Source organism: Ruditapes philippinarum, unplaced genomic scaffold (assembly GCF_026571515.1).
Source record: "Ruditapes philippinarum isolate M1 unplaced genomic scaffold, ASM2657151v2 ctg288_1_1_1_1, whole genome shotgun sequence".
Classification (NCBI taxonomy): Eukaryota; Metazoa; Mollusca; class Bivalvia; order Venerida; family Veneridae; genus Ruditapes; species Ruditapes philippinarum.
Window position 1 is genome coordinate 125,272 of NW_026860775.1, and position 18,361 is coordinate 143,632.

The 18,361-nt window shown below is 33.2% G+C and overlaps 1 protein-coding gene across 1 annotated transcript in view; it reads right to left on the minus strand.

Moving 5' to 3' along the window:
• The window catches only part of LOC132713337 (dystrophin-like), a gene marked incomplete at its 3' end in the record, with an annotated part of 157,509 nt that overhangs the window by 119,074 nt on the left and 20,074 nt on the right, over positions 1-18,361 (minus strand). The window contains 3 exon segments of the mRNA XM_060695887.1: positions 5,536-5,616; positions 9,280-9,372; positions 11,773-11,834. Of these exon segments, the coding sequence (XP_060551870.1) occupies positions 5,536-5,616; positions 9,280-9,372; positions 11,773-11,834 (236 nt within the window).

An 18,361-nucleotide genomic window follows, 5' to 3' on the forward strand; every position in this document is an offset into this window, starting at 1 on the left:
TGAAATACGGACATTCTTTGTCTGCAATCTACTCTTTTTATTACCAAGAATTTTTCATTTTTGTTATGAATGTCAATTCAGCAGAAAATGCTGATAAGTTTTGTTATATTGTCTTGAATATTTCTCTTCTTTTTCTTTTTTGCCTGTGTGAAATGAGTCAAATAACCTTTTCTTTCGAAATACATCAAACAAATTGTTCAATCAATTTAACCTTTGACCTTCTACAACAAGAAGCAATCACCCTGGCCAGGTTGCACACCCATACTATCAGTCTTGTCTGCAGGCTGACAAAGTCAAAATTTTACAAGTTTAGGGTTGAAAAAAGATGTATCTGGTTATCATTTTGTTTACATTATTTGAAACTTTTATATACATGTATAAACTATTAATACCAAGAGTTAATGGGGATAATGACTTAGCTAGGCATGAGTATGAAGCCATGCCATATCATACTGCTGACAAGTTATGCTAGCAGTCTTAGTGCAACAAAAAATTGAACAATTTTAAGTTTTGAGCAAGATAAATTCATTACAAAAAGACTAGTAACTTAGCAACATAAAGGTAATCAGTGCTATTGAAGTTATGTTTTCCCTGATGACAAAAATAAAAGACTACATTCAGTATGAGACAAATTTTTCAATCAAATGATAACATTGAATTATTGATTAGCATTGAGCTTTAGTTACTTTTTGATCTCTTTTATGTTCTGCAGCAAATGTCACACAGATTTTACTCAACACTTTCATATGCAATAAACTTGAAGGAAAAGGGTCCCATGGATGTTTTTCTTTTGCGTGACATAAATTTGTCTACCATCAATCACAAGTTCACAGCATACTGAAATTGAGCATGCAACAAAATATATGTCACAAAGCCAATGTGCAAGCCATCCTGGATCTATGCTGGTAGAAGTACACCTTTCTTTGGCATCTTTGCAAGGAGTTCTGACACCCAGAAAGTTATATATTTCTTACATAATAATGGAGTGTTTGTTTTTCTTTTGTTTTCTATTCAACAAAAGGTTCTAAGACAAATTTTCTAGAACCATTAATCTTGACCCTCTAGAACCTATGTAATGGATTTATGAGTTGGGTTGGTTCTAATACTGGAAGCATAGATGTGGTGACTTATTGTGGCTAACATTCCGAGGTTTGAGATACAAATATATTTCAATACAAACATTTCAATTATCTAGCGTAACATCCTGTTATCAAGGTATTTAGCTTTCATCACATCACAGTTGTACATGCTTGTCTGTTTCTCTAATAAACTTAATTATACAAGTTAGCATTGTCCTGGGTGAAAACAATTGAAGAGCTGTCATCAAAATGCTTTCAAAGAGAAATGAAAAAGGCCTAACTTAATAAATACATGTAGAAACAGCAGTGCACAAAACAATGAAAACAATGAAAACTATGAACAATTTCAATATCACTGCTTTCAAGTAAAGAATAAGTTAACTAAAATGTGTTCAGGATCTCGTCTTTACCTGCTGGAACAAAAAGTAATTATCATTTAAATAGCCTTTGCCACCAGTATATAGAGGATGATCATATAGAGCTAGGCCAGCCTGCACATCCACGCAGTCTGACCAGGCTCTAGCTCCATGGTTGGTTGCTCATGTACATGTATTTTGATATTGAAATCCTTTCATCTTTGAACAGAATGTTCCTTATTCAAGGCAGTGAAAATCTGTTATACAAATTCTGCAAGTTAGAGATACAGAATGTTATATAGCTCTCCTTCCTTTTTCCCATTTACTTATAATCCACATAAAATGCACTTTAAGTTAGGAATTATTTAATTTTCTAAAATATAAAATGATTTTATACTGAAAGATATAAGATTAGAATTAGACTAAATGAGGTTGGTATATTAATTAATATGTTAAAAACCTGTTTTATGATTACATTATCACATACATGTAATGATAAATTATGTAAATTTTCTATAAACATATTTCTGCTTCTTTAGTTATCAAACCAATTATAACCTTACTTTTATAATCAGTTACTTAAATTTATCATTTAATACTAAAAGTCCTCCTATCTTTTTTTACACACACGAAACTTGACTTAATTAAATTACTATATTTCATTTTAATACTGTGATTTGCCTCAATGCGTACAAAATGACATATTTATTTTTTTATACAAGGTTGTAATTTAACGACTTTTAAATTTCATTTTTTAAATCAATCATTTTTGACACATATCAAATTGTGAAGCATACCATATTTAAGTCAACTGTTAACATACGTTACTATTGTTTATTAAAATTAGTGTGATGCTTGCTACAATTAAGAATTATTATAAATCTATGCCAGCAGAATATATAGAGCCACAATCAGCCCCCATGACCTTGTAGTCTAACACAAATCTATATTGTCCACAACTTAATTTTTAGCATATTAACATGCATGCCATAATTGATAGGCTACTTTCTGGAACAGTTTTTGACTTTTACCGGGACATAGTACACACATGATCTCTAAGACACCTCCGGGACAGTCACCAGATTTCCGGGACAGTCCCAGATGTCTGGGACATTATGGCATGTATGATATTAATATCAAAATTCTTTTTCATAATTAACGGACAGTTTTAACGTCAGAACTTGGAATGTTTAATGTGAACATTTAATGAGGTTAATTGTTTACTTATTGCCAAAACAAGATAATTATTTAGCATACAAGCAAATGTTTCTGCTAATATTCATAAAAGTTAAAAGGCATAAAAAATTTAAATCATTAAAACTTTACTGACTTCAAAGAATTTCTGCAAAGCACTTAGAAGCTATGCAAATTAAACATGGCAGGCAAAACTTAAACACATAAAAAATGCACTAGATAAGATAGCTGGTAATCTAAACTAATGCAAGACAAATTAAATGTCTGACTCACTTAAAGAACCTTTTAAGTTGTAGCATCAAAGAAACATTATACATGTATCAATTTTGGAAATCTAAGGGACTAAAATTAATATGAATCTGGATCAATCTTATTTCAATAAATTTTGAACCATCTTACAGGCTGTTTTTCTTAATTAATACTGTCAAACTCTTGGAAATAATAAATCACCAATCAATTTTTTTTTCTTGTCAGGTTGGGCTAGGTCAACCCAGGGGAAGCTGGTGTCTACCTTCTCCAGTAAATGGAAACATATTGCCTCTGATCTTAATGGTAAAGTTGTTGTCAATTAAAAATTAATTAATTAATGAAGAAGAAAGAGCTAATAAATTAATTAGTCAATTAAAGATAAATGAAAAGTCTGTCATAAAAAGCTACAGTTACACCCTAAAATTTGTTTGTTTTTAAATAATTAACATGAAAATGTCTGTAACCAAGAATGGTCCCTACCCTGATACAAGAAAACATGTGAAACATGTAATATAAAAGCAACAATGTACTCACTGTGTTGATTTAACCACTAAACTTTGTTATCTTGTCTAGATATGACAGGTGCATGAAGTTAACATTTTAAACAAATACAACATGTTCATTCATAGCAAAATTTTACTATATACCAGGTCCACATGTCCTTGAAATCATGCAGATAATCTCCTTATGAAACTGATAAATTTGATATATCTTATCTCTAAATAAAAACAGATTGATGCATGTCAATGTAAGACCGGGGCAGAAATTACATGATTACATATCCATACCTATAAAGGTTTAAAATCCAAGTTTACATGGGTATATATAATCCAGTTATGTTTTAAGCACTTTATGACACAAATAAATCCAAGGTAAAAACACAACTTGTGAACACAGGAAATATTGTGACTGTATCCAAAATTATCTGGTAGATATATATCTGGTAAAAACATTCACTGCATGAACTCCAGACTATCTCAAAACACAGTATGAAATTCTACACTGCTCCCATGTTAAAACCAGAGATTTCACCTCCAAAATGAAGAGTAGCCTTATGAGTAGCCTTCAACAAGCCTGCTAGAGTTGCCTCCCTTGCACATTTATTGTGATCAATCATCCATTAAAACAACTCCATCCAGACTTCACACTGTGTCAAATACTTTAATCCATTTATCTGGTATATTAATATCTCCATTCACTATACTATATCTCATTTATCTCCATAAATCATTGAACGCCATTGTGTCAAAGATCAATGATTGCTGTAGTCATTTTAATTAAATCACCCATCCACTTATACAATATAGCTATCAAATATTGTAAAAACAAGGTCATAGATATCAATATATGAAACAGAAAATTCTCTTTTCTATATAAAAATCAAGGACATTATCTATTAGAAATATTAAAGTAATTGTTTACAACTGATCGGTTCATTCGTTTTATATGTTTTCTATTGTTATAATAGTCGTTTACTGATGCATAAAATCGGGCACAATCGCTGTGACACCTATACGAGGAGATTTAATGGTTGTAAACTTACCGTCAAAATGTTTATGAATGAAATGTTTTACTTTAATGATATAGTATTAACATTAAACAGTTAGACATAGCTTAAGACAAGTATAACATTAAGACTGTTATGCACGCTGAATTAGTTTAAAGAAAACAGAATCGTATCAAGTTAAGTACAATAAGGCTAATAAGACACACTTTGTATTTACAATATAAAGTATTTATCTAAAAGAAATTAGTACTGTCTAAAACTGCAATATTTCTAACATGTGGCTTTTTATGTTAGATTCACTTAATTAAAGTATCAGGAATACTAACATCATGTGCTTATAGTCATTTAATGTCAAAATTATAATTCAAAATAAGTGATGTTATGTCAGATTTAACACATTAAATCTGAACCTGCTGAAATCAACAGTGGTTTGCCTTTTTTACCAGCAGTATAAAGCCAAGCCAGCTGTCGACACATTCCTGCAGTCTGACCAGGCTCTATACTGCTGGCTGACCAACTTCTTATTTCCAAGAATTGATAATGGACAGTTCCAAAAATTGAAGCTGAACAAGTACACTTAAGAAATTCACTCTTTTACACCAACAAACAAGTTGCCTTGTGCATTTTGACTAAATCATCAAAGTTAATTTTTTAAATGATTTATTATTTTTCCCATATCTGTACAGTAAAGTTTGCTAACATTGAATGACAGATTATTTGTGTGGGTGTATCATTTATTATATTAACAACAAAACATCCTTGAAACCCTAAAAATAGTCAAATAACGTAACTAAATTAAACAGTGACTTGTATGTTGTGGTTTTAAGTCAATGACACTATTAAGGTTATACTGATATTTTTTTTTCAATTACTGGAAGTGAAATGCAAGAGGTTTTACTGTAGATAAGAACAAGGAAGAACCAACAACCTTCTGTATATTTTTAAGTTGCTAAACGTGGCATTGAGGGGATCTCTTAGTAAGCTAGTTAGCTCACTTGTAAGAAGGAATTCAACTTTTGTTAACAAATCCTTCAGTGAACTCAGTGATCAATGACCCTTATCACTTGGCTACAGAAGAGTCCAACCATCAACTCTTAACCATCGACAAAACAAGCACATTAAGTCAATTGGAGACTTGTAATTAACTTACATTACACTGTTTTTCTAGCACCTCAAGTACTCTGTTAACATTGTTGATATGGTGAACTCTCATACGACCCTTCTCTCTCACCTGAAATCAATATAAACACCTTAATTACAGGTACATCAATATAAACACATTTATTACAGGTACATCAATATAAACACATTTATTACAGGTACATCAATATAAACACATTTATTACAGGTACATCAATATAAACACCTTTATTACAGGTACATCAACATAAACACCTTTATTACAGGTACATCCCAATATTTGCATACAATAAATAATAATGTATGAAATTGTTTACTAATAGGGATGAAAATGTGCAGCCTGGCCCGACGGGGATTCAAACAGGGGAATCCTCAGAATAATTTTACGCAGCTCTACCAAGCCAGCATCAATAAATGTTATCACACACAAACATTCACATCTTCAACAAAACTAGCACTTAATTACATATCCTGCATCTCTTTTTTTTATCCTACCCTTTTGAAAAATTTGGATACATATCCTGCATTTTATTTACTGCCAGCCTATTGCAAAATTTGGATTTTTTTAGTGATATTAGGTATAATGGGTTGAAATAAAGGGACATAACAATAACCAAATCGTGAATAGTTCTTAATAATCATTTACATCATTTTGGGAAACAGGAATTTCCAATAATAGGTAATGTTTTCATTTACCGTGCACCTGAAACCACTGTATTCAAGTTTAAGAACAAGAGGCATATGCACCTAACATGCTCTCTTTTGAACTCAAGGACCTAATGTCCCTTCTTGATTTTAATGATCTCTCCAAGTATTTTAAATGATCAATTAGTCTTGTATCACATAACCCGTTGGAGCTGTATAATATTGTAGAACAATAGCTCTGATTGGAGTTCATATTTTCCAATAATTCTTTTACTTCCTTGATGCTAAAGTTGCCTTGCAAAGTATATAAAATATCTATTTATAATAAGGTTATACATGGTCATGTCTGTAGTATAGATTATATACTATCATCTTAGAGCCAGGGGTCAGCCAGTACATCCAATAAGTCTGACCAGACTCTTCATTGTAGACTGTTTAATTTAAGTCTCATAATTAATATGTCGAGAACCTTTAATTTAAGTCTCATGACAAGAGCTGTTCATAAGACAGAATGCTCAACTATTTTCAGTGCTTCAAAGTAAGAAAAGAGGCATAACTCGGTAAAAAGGTAATCAGAGTTATGGGAACTGTGCCCTTCATGATAGATAATGAAAGACAATAAGTGTTAGAAGTTTCAACCAATTTGCTGATACATGTACCAATTTGTTTGAAAAACGTTTACCTAAGTGTGATGGCAATGCCGATGCCAGGATGAGTCCGATATGTCACCATAATGCAGTAACAGGTTAACTCCTATTGAACAAGATATGTTTGTAAAACATGTATGCCCCCTATCAGCAGCCAATTAGTCATGTGATAAGGTTATAATGCATGACTTCTGACCCAGTGATCAAACAATTAATAAGGGTTATAAAGTATCTACTGGTCATGACTTTGACCCCTTGACCCAAAACTCAATAGGGGTCATCTGCTGGTCACGACCAATCATCATACAAAGTTTGAAGTTCCTAGGCCTAGGCGTTTTTAGTAAATTGATCAGAAACCGTTTTTTACCTACAAGGTCAATGTGACCTTGACCTTTGACCCCTTGACCCCAAAATCAATAGGGGTCATCTGCTGGTCATGACCAATCACCATGCCTAGGTTGAAGTTCCTAGGCCTAAGGGTTCTCTTATTATTGATCGAAAAACCGTTTTAACATACAAGGTCAATGTGACCTTGACCTTTGACCCCAAAATCAATAGGGGTCATCTGCTGGTCATGACCAATCACCATGCCAAGTTTGAAGTTCCTAGGACGAACGTTCTTTAGTTATTGATCAGAAACTGTTTTTACTTACAAGGTCATTGTGACCTTGACCTTTGACCCCTTAATCCCAAAATCAATATGAGTAATCTGCTGGTCATGACAAATCACCATACCAAGTTTGAAGTTCCTAGGCCTAAGTGTTCTTGAGTTATTGATCAGAAACCGTTTTTACTTACAAGGTCAATGTGACCTTGACCTTTGACCCCTTCACCTAAAACTCCAATAGGGGTCATCTGCTGGTCAAGACCATTCATCACACAAAGGTTGAAGTTCCTAGGCCTAAGCGTTTTTAGTAAATTGATCGGAAACCGTTTTTACCTACAAGGTCAATGTGACCTTGACCTTTGACCCCTTGACCCCAAAATCAATAAGTCATCTGCTGGTCATGACCAATCACCATACCAAGTTTGAAGTTCCTAGGCCTTAGGGTTCTTTAGTTATTGATCGGAAACCGTTTTTACCTAAGAGGTCAATGTGACCTTGACCTTTGACCCTTTGACCCCAAAATCAATAGGGGTCATCTACTGATCATGACCAATCACCATCTCAAGTTTGAAGTCCCTAGGCCTAAGGGTTCTTTCATTATTGATCGGAAACCGTTTTTACCTACAAGGTCAATGTGACCTTGACCTTTGACCCCTTAACCCCAAAATCAATAGGGGTCATCTGATTGGTCATAACCAATCACCATACCAAGTTTGAAGTTCCTAGGCCTTAAGGTTCTTTAGTTATTGATTGGGAAACCGTTTTTTACCTACAAGGTCAATGTGACCTTGACCTTTGACCCCTTGACCCCAAAATCAATAGGGTCATCTACTGATCATGACCAATCACCATACCAAGTTTGAAGTTCCTAGGCCTTAAGGTTCTTTAGTTATTGATCGGAAACCGTTTTTGCTTAAAAAGTCAATGTGACCTTGACCTTTGACCCCAAATCAATAGGGGTCATCTACTGATCATGACCAATCACCATACCAAGTTTGAAGTTCCTACGCCTTAAGGTTCTTTAGTTATTGATCGGAAACCGTTTTTGCTTTCAAGGTCAATGTGACCTTGAACTTTGACCCCTTGACCCCAAAATCAATAGGGGTCATCTACTGGTCATGACCAATCACCATACCAAGTTTGAAGTTCCTAGGCCTTAAGGTTCTTTAGTTATTGATCGGAAACCGTTTTTGCTTTCAAGGTCAATGTGACCTTGACCTTTGACCCCTTGACCCCAAAATCCATAGGGGTCATCTACTGATCATGACCAATCACCATACCAATTTTGAAGTTCCTAGGCCTTAAGGTTCTTTAGTTATTGATCGGAAACCGTTTTTGCTTACAAGGTCAATGTGACCTTGACCTTTGACCCCTTGACCCCAAAATCAATAGGGGTCATCTACTGATCATGACCAATCACCATACCAAGTTTGAAGTTCCTAGGCCTTAAGGTTCTTTAGTTATTGATCGGAAACCGTTTTTGCTTTCAAGGTCAATGTGACCTTGACCTTTGACCCCTTGACCCCAAAATCAATAGGGGTCATCTACTGGTCATGACCAATCACCATACCAAGTTTGAAGTTCCTATGCCTAAGGGTTCTTTAGTTATCACTCGGAAACCATTTGGTCTACGGACCGACGGACCGACGGACCGACAAGTGCAAAGCAATATACCCCCTTTTCTTCGAAATGGGGGCATAATTATATGAGGAGTTAACCTGTTACTGCACTAAGGTGACAAATTAATGTTCTCCCTACTCTTCAAATAGTCGAAAAATCAACAATGACCTATTGAAATGTAAAAGCATGAGGAGTCTGCTACATAAATTCAGTAGGATAAATCTTTGTAGCATACCTGAGGAGAACCACTGAGGACTTCAATGAGGGACAGAAGATGTGTTCCATCCCTCAGGTCTGTAAATAGATCTTCCAAAACTGGCCGTCCAGACTGAAAATATACAATATAACAAAATTAAACCACTGTGATGTAACAATATACCAGTAATACTGATCTGCAATTGGCCTAGTGGGTAAGGTGTCCGCCTTCGGATCGGGAGGTTGAAGGTTCGAGTCCCTTGGGGAGTGTTAATTGAAGGATGAATGTTTCTTGTGAGCCAAGAGGTAGTTAAAATGAATGGTTACCGATTTATATCCGCCTGGCGTCTGGCATAGTGGTAGGAGGTGGGAGGTACATGGTATGCAAGCAAAAGGAGTCTCATAAATCAGAAATGGCTGGCCCTTTCAGTAGGGGTGACACTATAATAAACAAGACCTTTACCTTTTTTTATGTGAACCGAGGACAATAATTATATACTGGTATATGAGTGACAGTTTGGTCCCTTTTAGCCATAATCTGTGGGTTCTTATTTAACTTCTTAACTTAACTGTTGAAATGTTATTGCTCTTTTATGTACTGGCCTATTCACTGGTCTATTTTCAATTCATAATAAACTTCATATTAAATACAAGTTAAGTCAATAGTCGATGACCTAGTGATTTTCTTCTATTAAAGTCATTTTCCGATCCAGCAAATGTGTGAGACACAGTCTACAGGATAATACAGTAGACTACTATATAGACTGGTACACAAAATAAAACATTGTAACATTTCTGTCTTGGGACGGTCTTTATTAAATCAAACACTGTCTGTAATGGGTCTTTTAACATGCAAAACCCATTTTGTATTTCATTTTCTGTCTCTTTACGGTGCAAACTGTCAATTAACCTCTAAAAACAGAGACGGATTATGTCCACTGAAAATTAAGTTCAGTCTTTCTCCAAATTTCACTGTGTTTGTTAAAAGTGTCTGAGTCTGATAAAAAATATATTGCCATGTTTTAAGAAATTTAACAATGATGACAAAGTGTGCAAAAAAAATCCCATATTTCTTAAAAGTTACAAACTTTAATGGAAATTATTTGAAAAAATAGGTTAGTAGTTAACTAAAAATTGTTTTATATATTTCATTAAAATAACTCTTGATTTCTGTCATTTCATCTTTGATAACTGAGTAATGCACGGGTTACAGGTCTTGAACTAGTCTTACCCCTTACAACCTTGGCAATATCGACATTATGTTGGTGGCAAAGGCTAATCCTTTTCAAAGCAGATTAAGGGTTGAAATAGAACATTACTATTGGTCAATTACAAATCAGTAGATTCAGTATCACTCAATCAGACTACATTCATTGATATTTTTAAAATCCCTCTTAACTTAAAAATAAAATTTAGAAGTAGAGGGCGTCAGTTGGTGTTTTCGTTTTCGTTTTTTTTTTCAATTAATTTAACGCCAATTTTCATACTTAATTTGGTTATATCTTGGCAGCAGATTCATCTAACCAGCTTTCCTGGGTAAACTGACCAGTTATTACGAATTTCTTCCCAAGTGACCGACTACTACTCCCACATGATTTGAATCAGCAGTTTGAGACAAATGACCATTAGACACAATGTCCATGATTAATTGTCACAGAAAAATTTCGTCTCATTCCAGGATCGAACTAGTTATCGCTCGATTACTAATCTGATGGTCTCCCTATTAGGTTTAGGAGTCAGATTTATGTTTGTACGCTATGGAGTAAAAAACATGGCCTAACTGTAACAGGTGAAATCTAGCATTGATAGAGACTCCATTCTAATAGAGACTAATATTCATTAGTTAAAGAAGATCTTTAACTAATGAATATTCATTTTGATAATATAATCAATATAGGCAGTATAAGATAAAAAACGCCGTAATCAACACGTTTTCTCCTGAGATGCCTTGTCGTCTGCTTCATACCGTTGACGTCTGCTAAACATCGTGAAAAACTTTTTTTCCAATGATGTCTTCCAGAAAATACATAAATTGCAAAAAAACCTCAAGTTGATTAAATTTTGTTGAATATATTGTTTAGAATTATTGATTTTGGAACAAAATTAATGTTGCACTTCAGTTCTCTAAGGAAACATAGCTCTATGATTAAGCAGATATTACTTTTATTTCTTTGTCACAAGGGAGTGCAACATAATATGCTGCATGCTTTTCCATCAATTTCAATTCAATAACAATTTCTAAGGAACATTAACAATGTATCATAAAATCTTAAATCCCCTTGAATTTAAATGTCTTAAAAACCCACGTCATGTGATGCATTATGGTCTACTTCAAAACTGACATTCATGTCGGCCTTTCTGAGACTAGCATTATGTGTTCAGAAATGACAAAGTTATTTTTCTACAGGTAGACTGCGTGGCTAAAATGTTGTCAACTTTCTCACTGCTACGCCAGCTTGTGCCTGCATTATAATGCACATAGAAACCTCCGAGATCAAACCCCAACTATAAAGTTTAAAAAAAGAAGATTTACCTTCGAAAGTTGTGAGTTAATCCACTTTGTAAATGTTTTCTTCTGGACATCTTCCCTTTCATCTGAAATTTAAAAAAACACATCATAGTTAAACAATATATTAGTAATAATAAAATATTGTACACCTTTAATTGTAATCATAGTTCCACTATGTTTGAAGCTACATGTACATCAATTAACTGGACTAAGTTACCAGTACTGGTGTCATTTGAAGACTCAATAGACCAGATTCTGATCAAATGGTGATTAAACCTAAAATTGCTAGTTTGAGAAGCTGACATTTTAACTACTCATAATAATGTATGTGCTTTCCTTTCTTCAATAAGAAAGTTATTATTAACTCCCTTTCACAACAAACTTAACTATCCACATGAATTTAAGATATATAGTTTAATGATAGTAGATTTTCAGGAATGGAATTCATTGACCTTCAAGTATGGTGTTAAAGTGCATAGGGGAGCAGTGGCCTAGTGGTTAAGGTGTCTGCCTCTCAACACAGAGATCATGGGTTTGAGCCATAATCAGGTCACAACCATGTTTCTTGATATGGCACGAGTACTGGTTGGTTCCAGGAAGCAGACTCGAAAGTGATTAATATAAGTTGCAAGAACTTGTTTCACAATCAAGGTTAAATAAATATGTTTAAACCAACACAGTCAGTCTAACAAACAAGCAATTCTATGTCTGGGTTTATAGTAATGGAAATATATCTATTCTGCAACAATTTCTGTGTATAAGAAAAAACATTTATATTCCTTATTCGCTCTCTTTCATAATTTTGCAGTGTGAAACCTTTAAAATTTTCAAATTTAGCAGTATTGGACCAATAATTTGGTAAGGTATACTGATCAAACATGAAGGAGATTTATTTTACAGATAAAAACCCCCTTAACTCTTCCATATATTTACATGATTTATGTGAGGTTAATCAGATCATATATCTTGTTATATGGTATATGATAAATGTTGAGGAAAGTTGATATAATAATACATAACTAGGTCAACATTAAACTCCATTTAAACGCTGAAAATATGGTCATTAAAATATTTTAAATATCTTAAATATATTCAATCTCTCATTTTATTTGAGTACAGTCATGTACATTGCACACAAATTGGTAACTGGTCATTTGTTAAAATACAATTACAGTGATGAAAATATTATTTTACCTTTTGTATTAAAAACAAAAACTTTGACAAACTTTTATTAATACAGAAACCGAATCTACTTCAGCCAGCACTTCCATGTTCTCCAGACTTCCATGTTCATTATTCCCTATTCAGTTAGAGCTTATTTTGAAATATAAATGGTTTTGTCCATAATAGAAGACTCACAAGTCCATTTAAGATATTAAGGTAAAATTATATAAGGTGTTAAAAATCTTACATACAAATTGAACTATGGTGACTATACAGGTAAATGTATTCAAAATACTGAAACAATATTACATGCTCAATAAATTCAACATGCAAAAGAAATCAAACCATTTTGTAACTGGTACAGACCTTATCAAAACTGTTACAATCAAATGTATTAACAATCAAACAACTTATAACAAACACTACTACAACACATTCTGAACAGTCTCACTATGTTTTTATGGTAATCATACTAATCAGGAAACTGCACAGCTGCACTCCCACTTGGTGAAGTGATCCTTGCAAGCTTTAAAAATGCAAGCCGAGTATTTATGTTTTAAATAATTGTCAATGTGATCTTGTCGGTCGCAGCTTGTAATGTAGAGAGCACTGGTAAAGGTCATGTCACAAATTATTTCTTTAACATGACCAACAACACTTGAGTTTGATCGAAAGTCCCCATAACTTAATTCGCTATGAGAAAAAATGTAAAGAATTTTCTAAATTTTGTACAAGGGAAAGTCCCAAGGGATAACTTTAATTAAGAATAAAACCAAATGACATTCAGCACCATAAAGCTCTAAAGTAATATTCTTGAGGCAGTGTTGCATATATAAAACTTAAGAGCCATTTGCAACAATAGATTACATGATGCTGTATCATGAACATTGTGATATCTGAGGAAAACATCTTTTATAAACACATTGTTATTAATTGTTCATTGCTGACTTAAGAGTTTTGCAGTATTAAATAATTAAAAGCTGACATAGCTTTATAATGATAGCATCACTGATGCTTTTATTCATGCTGTTATAAAATGAGGTAGAATAATGTGCAGTCAGGTGACAATAAAGGACTAATTAGTCCCTTAGTCTGAAAATACCCATGCGACCAGTGCAGACCAAGATATGCAGTCATTAAATTTCTTTGTTGAATGGTTTTGTCCAAACTGAAAGAAGGGCAAGTGCATTTAAGATATTTGCGTAATAAGAGTAAATAATACCTTTTAAAAGTCCAAGAAGACTAGATGGCAGTCCTTTACTAGAATAATCCCAGAAATACTGTGAATTAGCCATATCTACACACTTTTTACACTATATTTTCTTACAAATGCAACAAATTGTGTCATACTATTACAACAGAGAGCATCTTCCGATCAACACAAATTAACTCTAGCACACTATACATTATGTTATTGTCAACTGGGAAATTCAAACCAAATAGTCCACACTAGATAAATATGATTTAAATCCAAGCCTGCCTAATACAGTTATCTCTCTTTCTAATACAATTATCTATAGCACAATGAAATTATCTGGGATACAATAAAATTTATCATCAGCAATATTCAGACTATTTCTGTAACCAAATATTAGCGCGGTATTCAAAATTTTCAAATTCACATTTGCAAACAATACAAGATATATTACACATAAAGTGTCCACTATCAACACTGAAGGACTGTTTACTCTAGCGCCAATGTCAATAGGATTTTACCTCGGAGTTGAGGTCCTAAAGGGGGAGATAATGCAAAATGTAAATATTCCGGCCAGACAAAAGTATACGGTCATTCCTATACTACCATTTCTGTATATCAAATATTATAATAAATTCAGCACAATAAACAGGTAAACATTTTACATGTAACCTGTCAGCTCAATGAAATTTGTGTTACATACAGAATTATACAATTATTAAGCTACTCCAGTAAATTCTGCTTTTGATTCAGGGGACTGCCAAATTTATATTGTTATATTTATAAAGATATTGTCATTTCTGAAAGACAACTGGTTTGTAACTGCAGCAACAACATTGTTTTAAGAGGTAGATTACCAAGGGGAATAATTCAGTAAAAGTCAATGATAGAGTTATGAGTCTTGGTCAGTGACATTCAATACTGACAAAGAAGGCATGTGCAAAGTTTCATATCAGTATTTTCAATTGCACTGCAGTGGTCACTTATAATGTAGAAACATGATCATAAAGGATCATTTGTGTCAGCATGGCCCAGTGAATAACGCGTCAGACTTGTAATCTAAGGATTGCTGACCGAGTTGGTTCAAACCCTGTCAGGGGCAAGCGGTTGTATCCTTGAGCACATTGCTTAGTACTGGTTGGTTCCAGGAAGGGATTCAAGAGTGTTTCAATAAGCTTATAGCTTCCAACACAATCCAACTAAAATAATTTGTATAAAGTAAACTAATTGTGTCAGCTTGCAATAAATGATACAGTGAAGTAAAACATGGTTGTAATCGCAATAACTCATACACATTAAATTGTATAGACTTGCATTAAATGATATAGTGATTCCGTTTCTATATTGATATAAGCAAATGAAGCCAACACATAGTAACAAGTATACTATAAAATATTGCATACATAAAATAGAAATATTACAATTCTATAACCAAACTTGAGCTGACTTCACATAAATCAATTGACCTTGAGATCGTTCTCGGGTAATTGAATAAAATGGAAAGGTTTTTATCAACATGTAAATATGAACATAGCTTACTGCCGTCAAATACTAGTCATCGTAACTTACATTATGTCCCTAATTGATTAAAACTCCCATGCTAAACTGCTTTTGAAATTGATCTAACCCTGTATTAGTATGGTAGTTTCTGATTAAAATGTTGGATAAAAACAAAAAAAGTAATCAGTGAAAGGGGGTATCCTGGTACAAGAGGAATGTTGCTACTGATTACAAATATGCCTATAATAAAATTACCCCCTTGATCAGTTTTCATTTTGGACTGAAATTTGGGATGAATCATTGAAATTAAGAAGATGTTTTTAGAGTAATTGTTGCAAAATGTATGAATTATTATTTCGTCTGCCTTAAAACATTTAAATTATTTAACAAACAGACATTAAAATAGAAAAAGACAAATACATGTCACTACCATAGGTGCTCAAATTAGGGTTTGTAATTTCTTTTTCATGATCAAAGTGCATTAATTAAATTGACTGAAACTTGTCAGAAGTAACTTGATCATAACACCCAGGAGTCTACAAGTTAAGAATGACACTTTCATCCCAATAAATATTTGGCATGTTAGAAGTTATATAATTTGATGCGTTATCAGATTTCGTATGCTATTTGTTGGGTCATAGATCATAGCTTTACGCATGTCATACCGTTTACAACCGTCTTGACCTGCAAACAGGCGTTTACAAAGCTCCGAGATTGTACGATATAACAAATGAATGCACGTAAAATTCATCGTTTAAAAAATGTGTAAAGTTTTTAGAAAAGATCATATATCTCGAATATAGATAACATGGTGTTTAGTAAAAGGTATTGAAATATTTTGTGAAGGAATCTTTGATGAAATGTCCTGATAAACTTTATATTTAAACATGTAACAATGACATAACTCTATAAAGATGAAAAACAAGTTATGTCAGTTTTGTTTGAAACACTTTCAAAAACATTAATCTAAGCGAGACTGAATTCATTTAAATTATCTTTCTTTGAAAGATGCCCACTTTTTTTGAAAGTGAAATTGTAGAAGTCTCACACTAGTGTAAAAATTTGTGACATTAAGACAAAATTTCTGATGTTTGTGGTGTTTGAATAAAGTAACAATTAAAAGACGATTATTGTTCACAGCAGTGCTGAATAACATAATTATAGCAAAAAAAACAGGAGGAAATGGAGCAAAAAATGTGTTAATTTTCTGTTAATTACATTACCTAGATTTTTTTCTCAAAGAAACAATTATTCTCTTCATTAAGAAACACAAAAGATTGTTTAAGATGTATTTATTTCTATACATGTAATTTAAACAATTTGCTTTTTTCTGTTCCCTACTAAAACCATTTCACTTTATATTCAATCTTACTAAAATATTTTTTGTAACTTCAATTAACTACATTATATTGAAGCTTTATAGACAGAAATTGGAGTTGATGTATTCAATGAAGGTGCAAACAAAGTGTGCTTCTTTTTTTTCTGGTAGAAGCTATAAAACATGTCTTTATGCACTGTTATAGGACACCCTGTATGAATCAAACACCCTGTATTAAATTCTTAAACTACTCTCTCATTTCCCCGTCCTGTTATACAAATAACGCACAATACACCCCTATCTTCACTCCTCTTATAATGCAGTCATTTTTAAAATTTTTTTTTGCAAAATAAACATTTTTAAATTCTTAACATTTTTTGTCTGAAAGGACTGTGTCACTGAGTGATCCTTCATATAAAATTGGCCTCCCCATTAGGGATCTCTCTCTCTCTCTCTTTCTCTCTCTCTTGGTAAGTTACTTTTGTACATTTACAAGTTAACTGTGATCATATATGGTGCATTTTGAGCAAAGCAATAATGGTTGCAATTATTTGGCTTCAATAATGATTGAATTCATTCTAGGCATTTCTTCATACAGTATAGTGCATCATTCATACAGTATGGCACAGCATTCTTGTCATCTGATAGTTAATTGCTGCAGCTGTCAATTAAAATTTTTAATAATTTCTGACAAGAATACAAGAAGGGGCAGCTGGCATCTTTCCTTATCACAAAAAACTGGAAAATCTGCAACTCACCTAGACAGAATAAAAATCTCCAATTCTTAATTTAATCAAAAAGCCACTGACAGAATATTGTCATATATTTTTTTTGAAAAAAACGACTAGATCGCAAAATATAGAAAATATATGCCAGCTATAGAGCACTTGATGACAATCATTCTGTAACAGTTTGATGTAAATTTATTGAGGGATGTACAAGTTGTGCCAGGAAAAAACTATTTTGTGCCAAGTCACCCTCCCTATTGTGACCTGCCAATATATATCAATATAAGACATATATCAATCTCATGACATGCCAACATATACTAATCTTGTAACATGCCAACATATACCAATCTTGTGACATGCCAAACATATACCAATCTTGTGACCTGCCAACATATACCAATCTTGTGACATGCAAACATATAACCCATCTTGTGAACATGCCAATATATACCTATCTTGTGACATGCCAACATATACCCATCTTGTGACATGCCAATATATACCAATCTTGTGACCTGCCAACATATACCAATCTTGTGACAATCAACATATACCAATCTTGTGACATGCCAACATATACCAATCTCATGATATGCCAATATATACCAATCTTGTGAACTGCCAACATAATTATACCAATCTTGTGACATGCCAATATATACCTATCTTGTGACATGCCAATATATACCTATCTTGTGACATGCC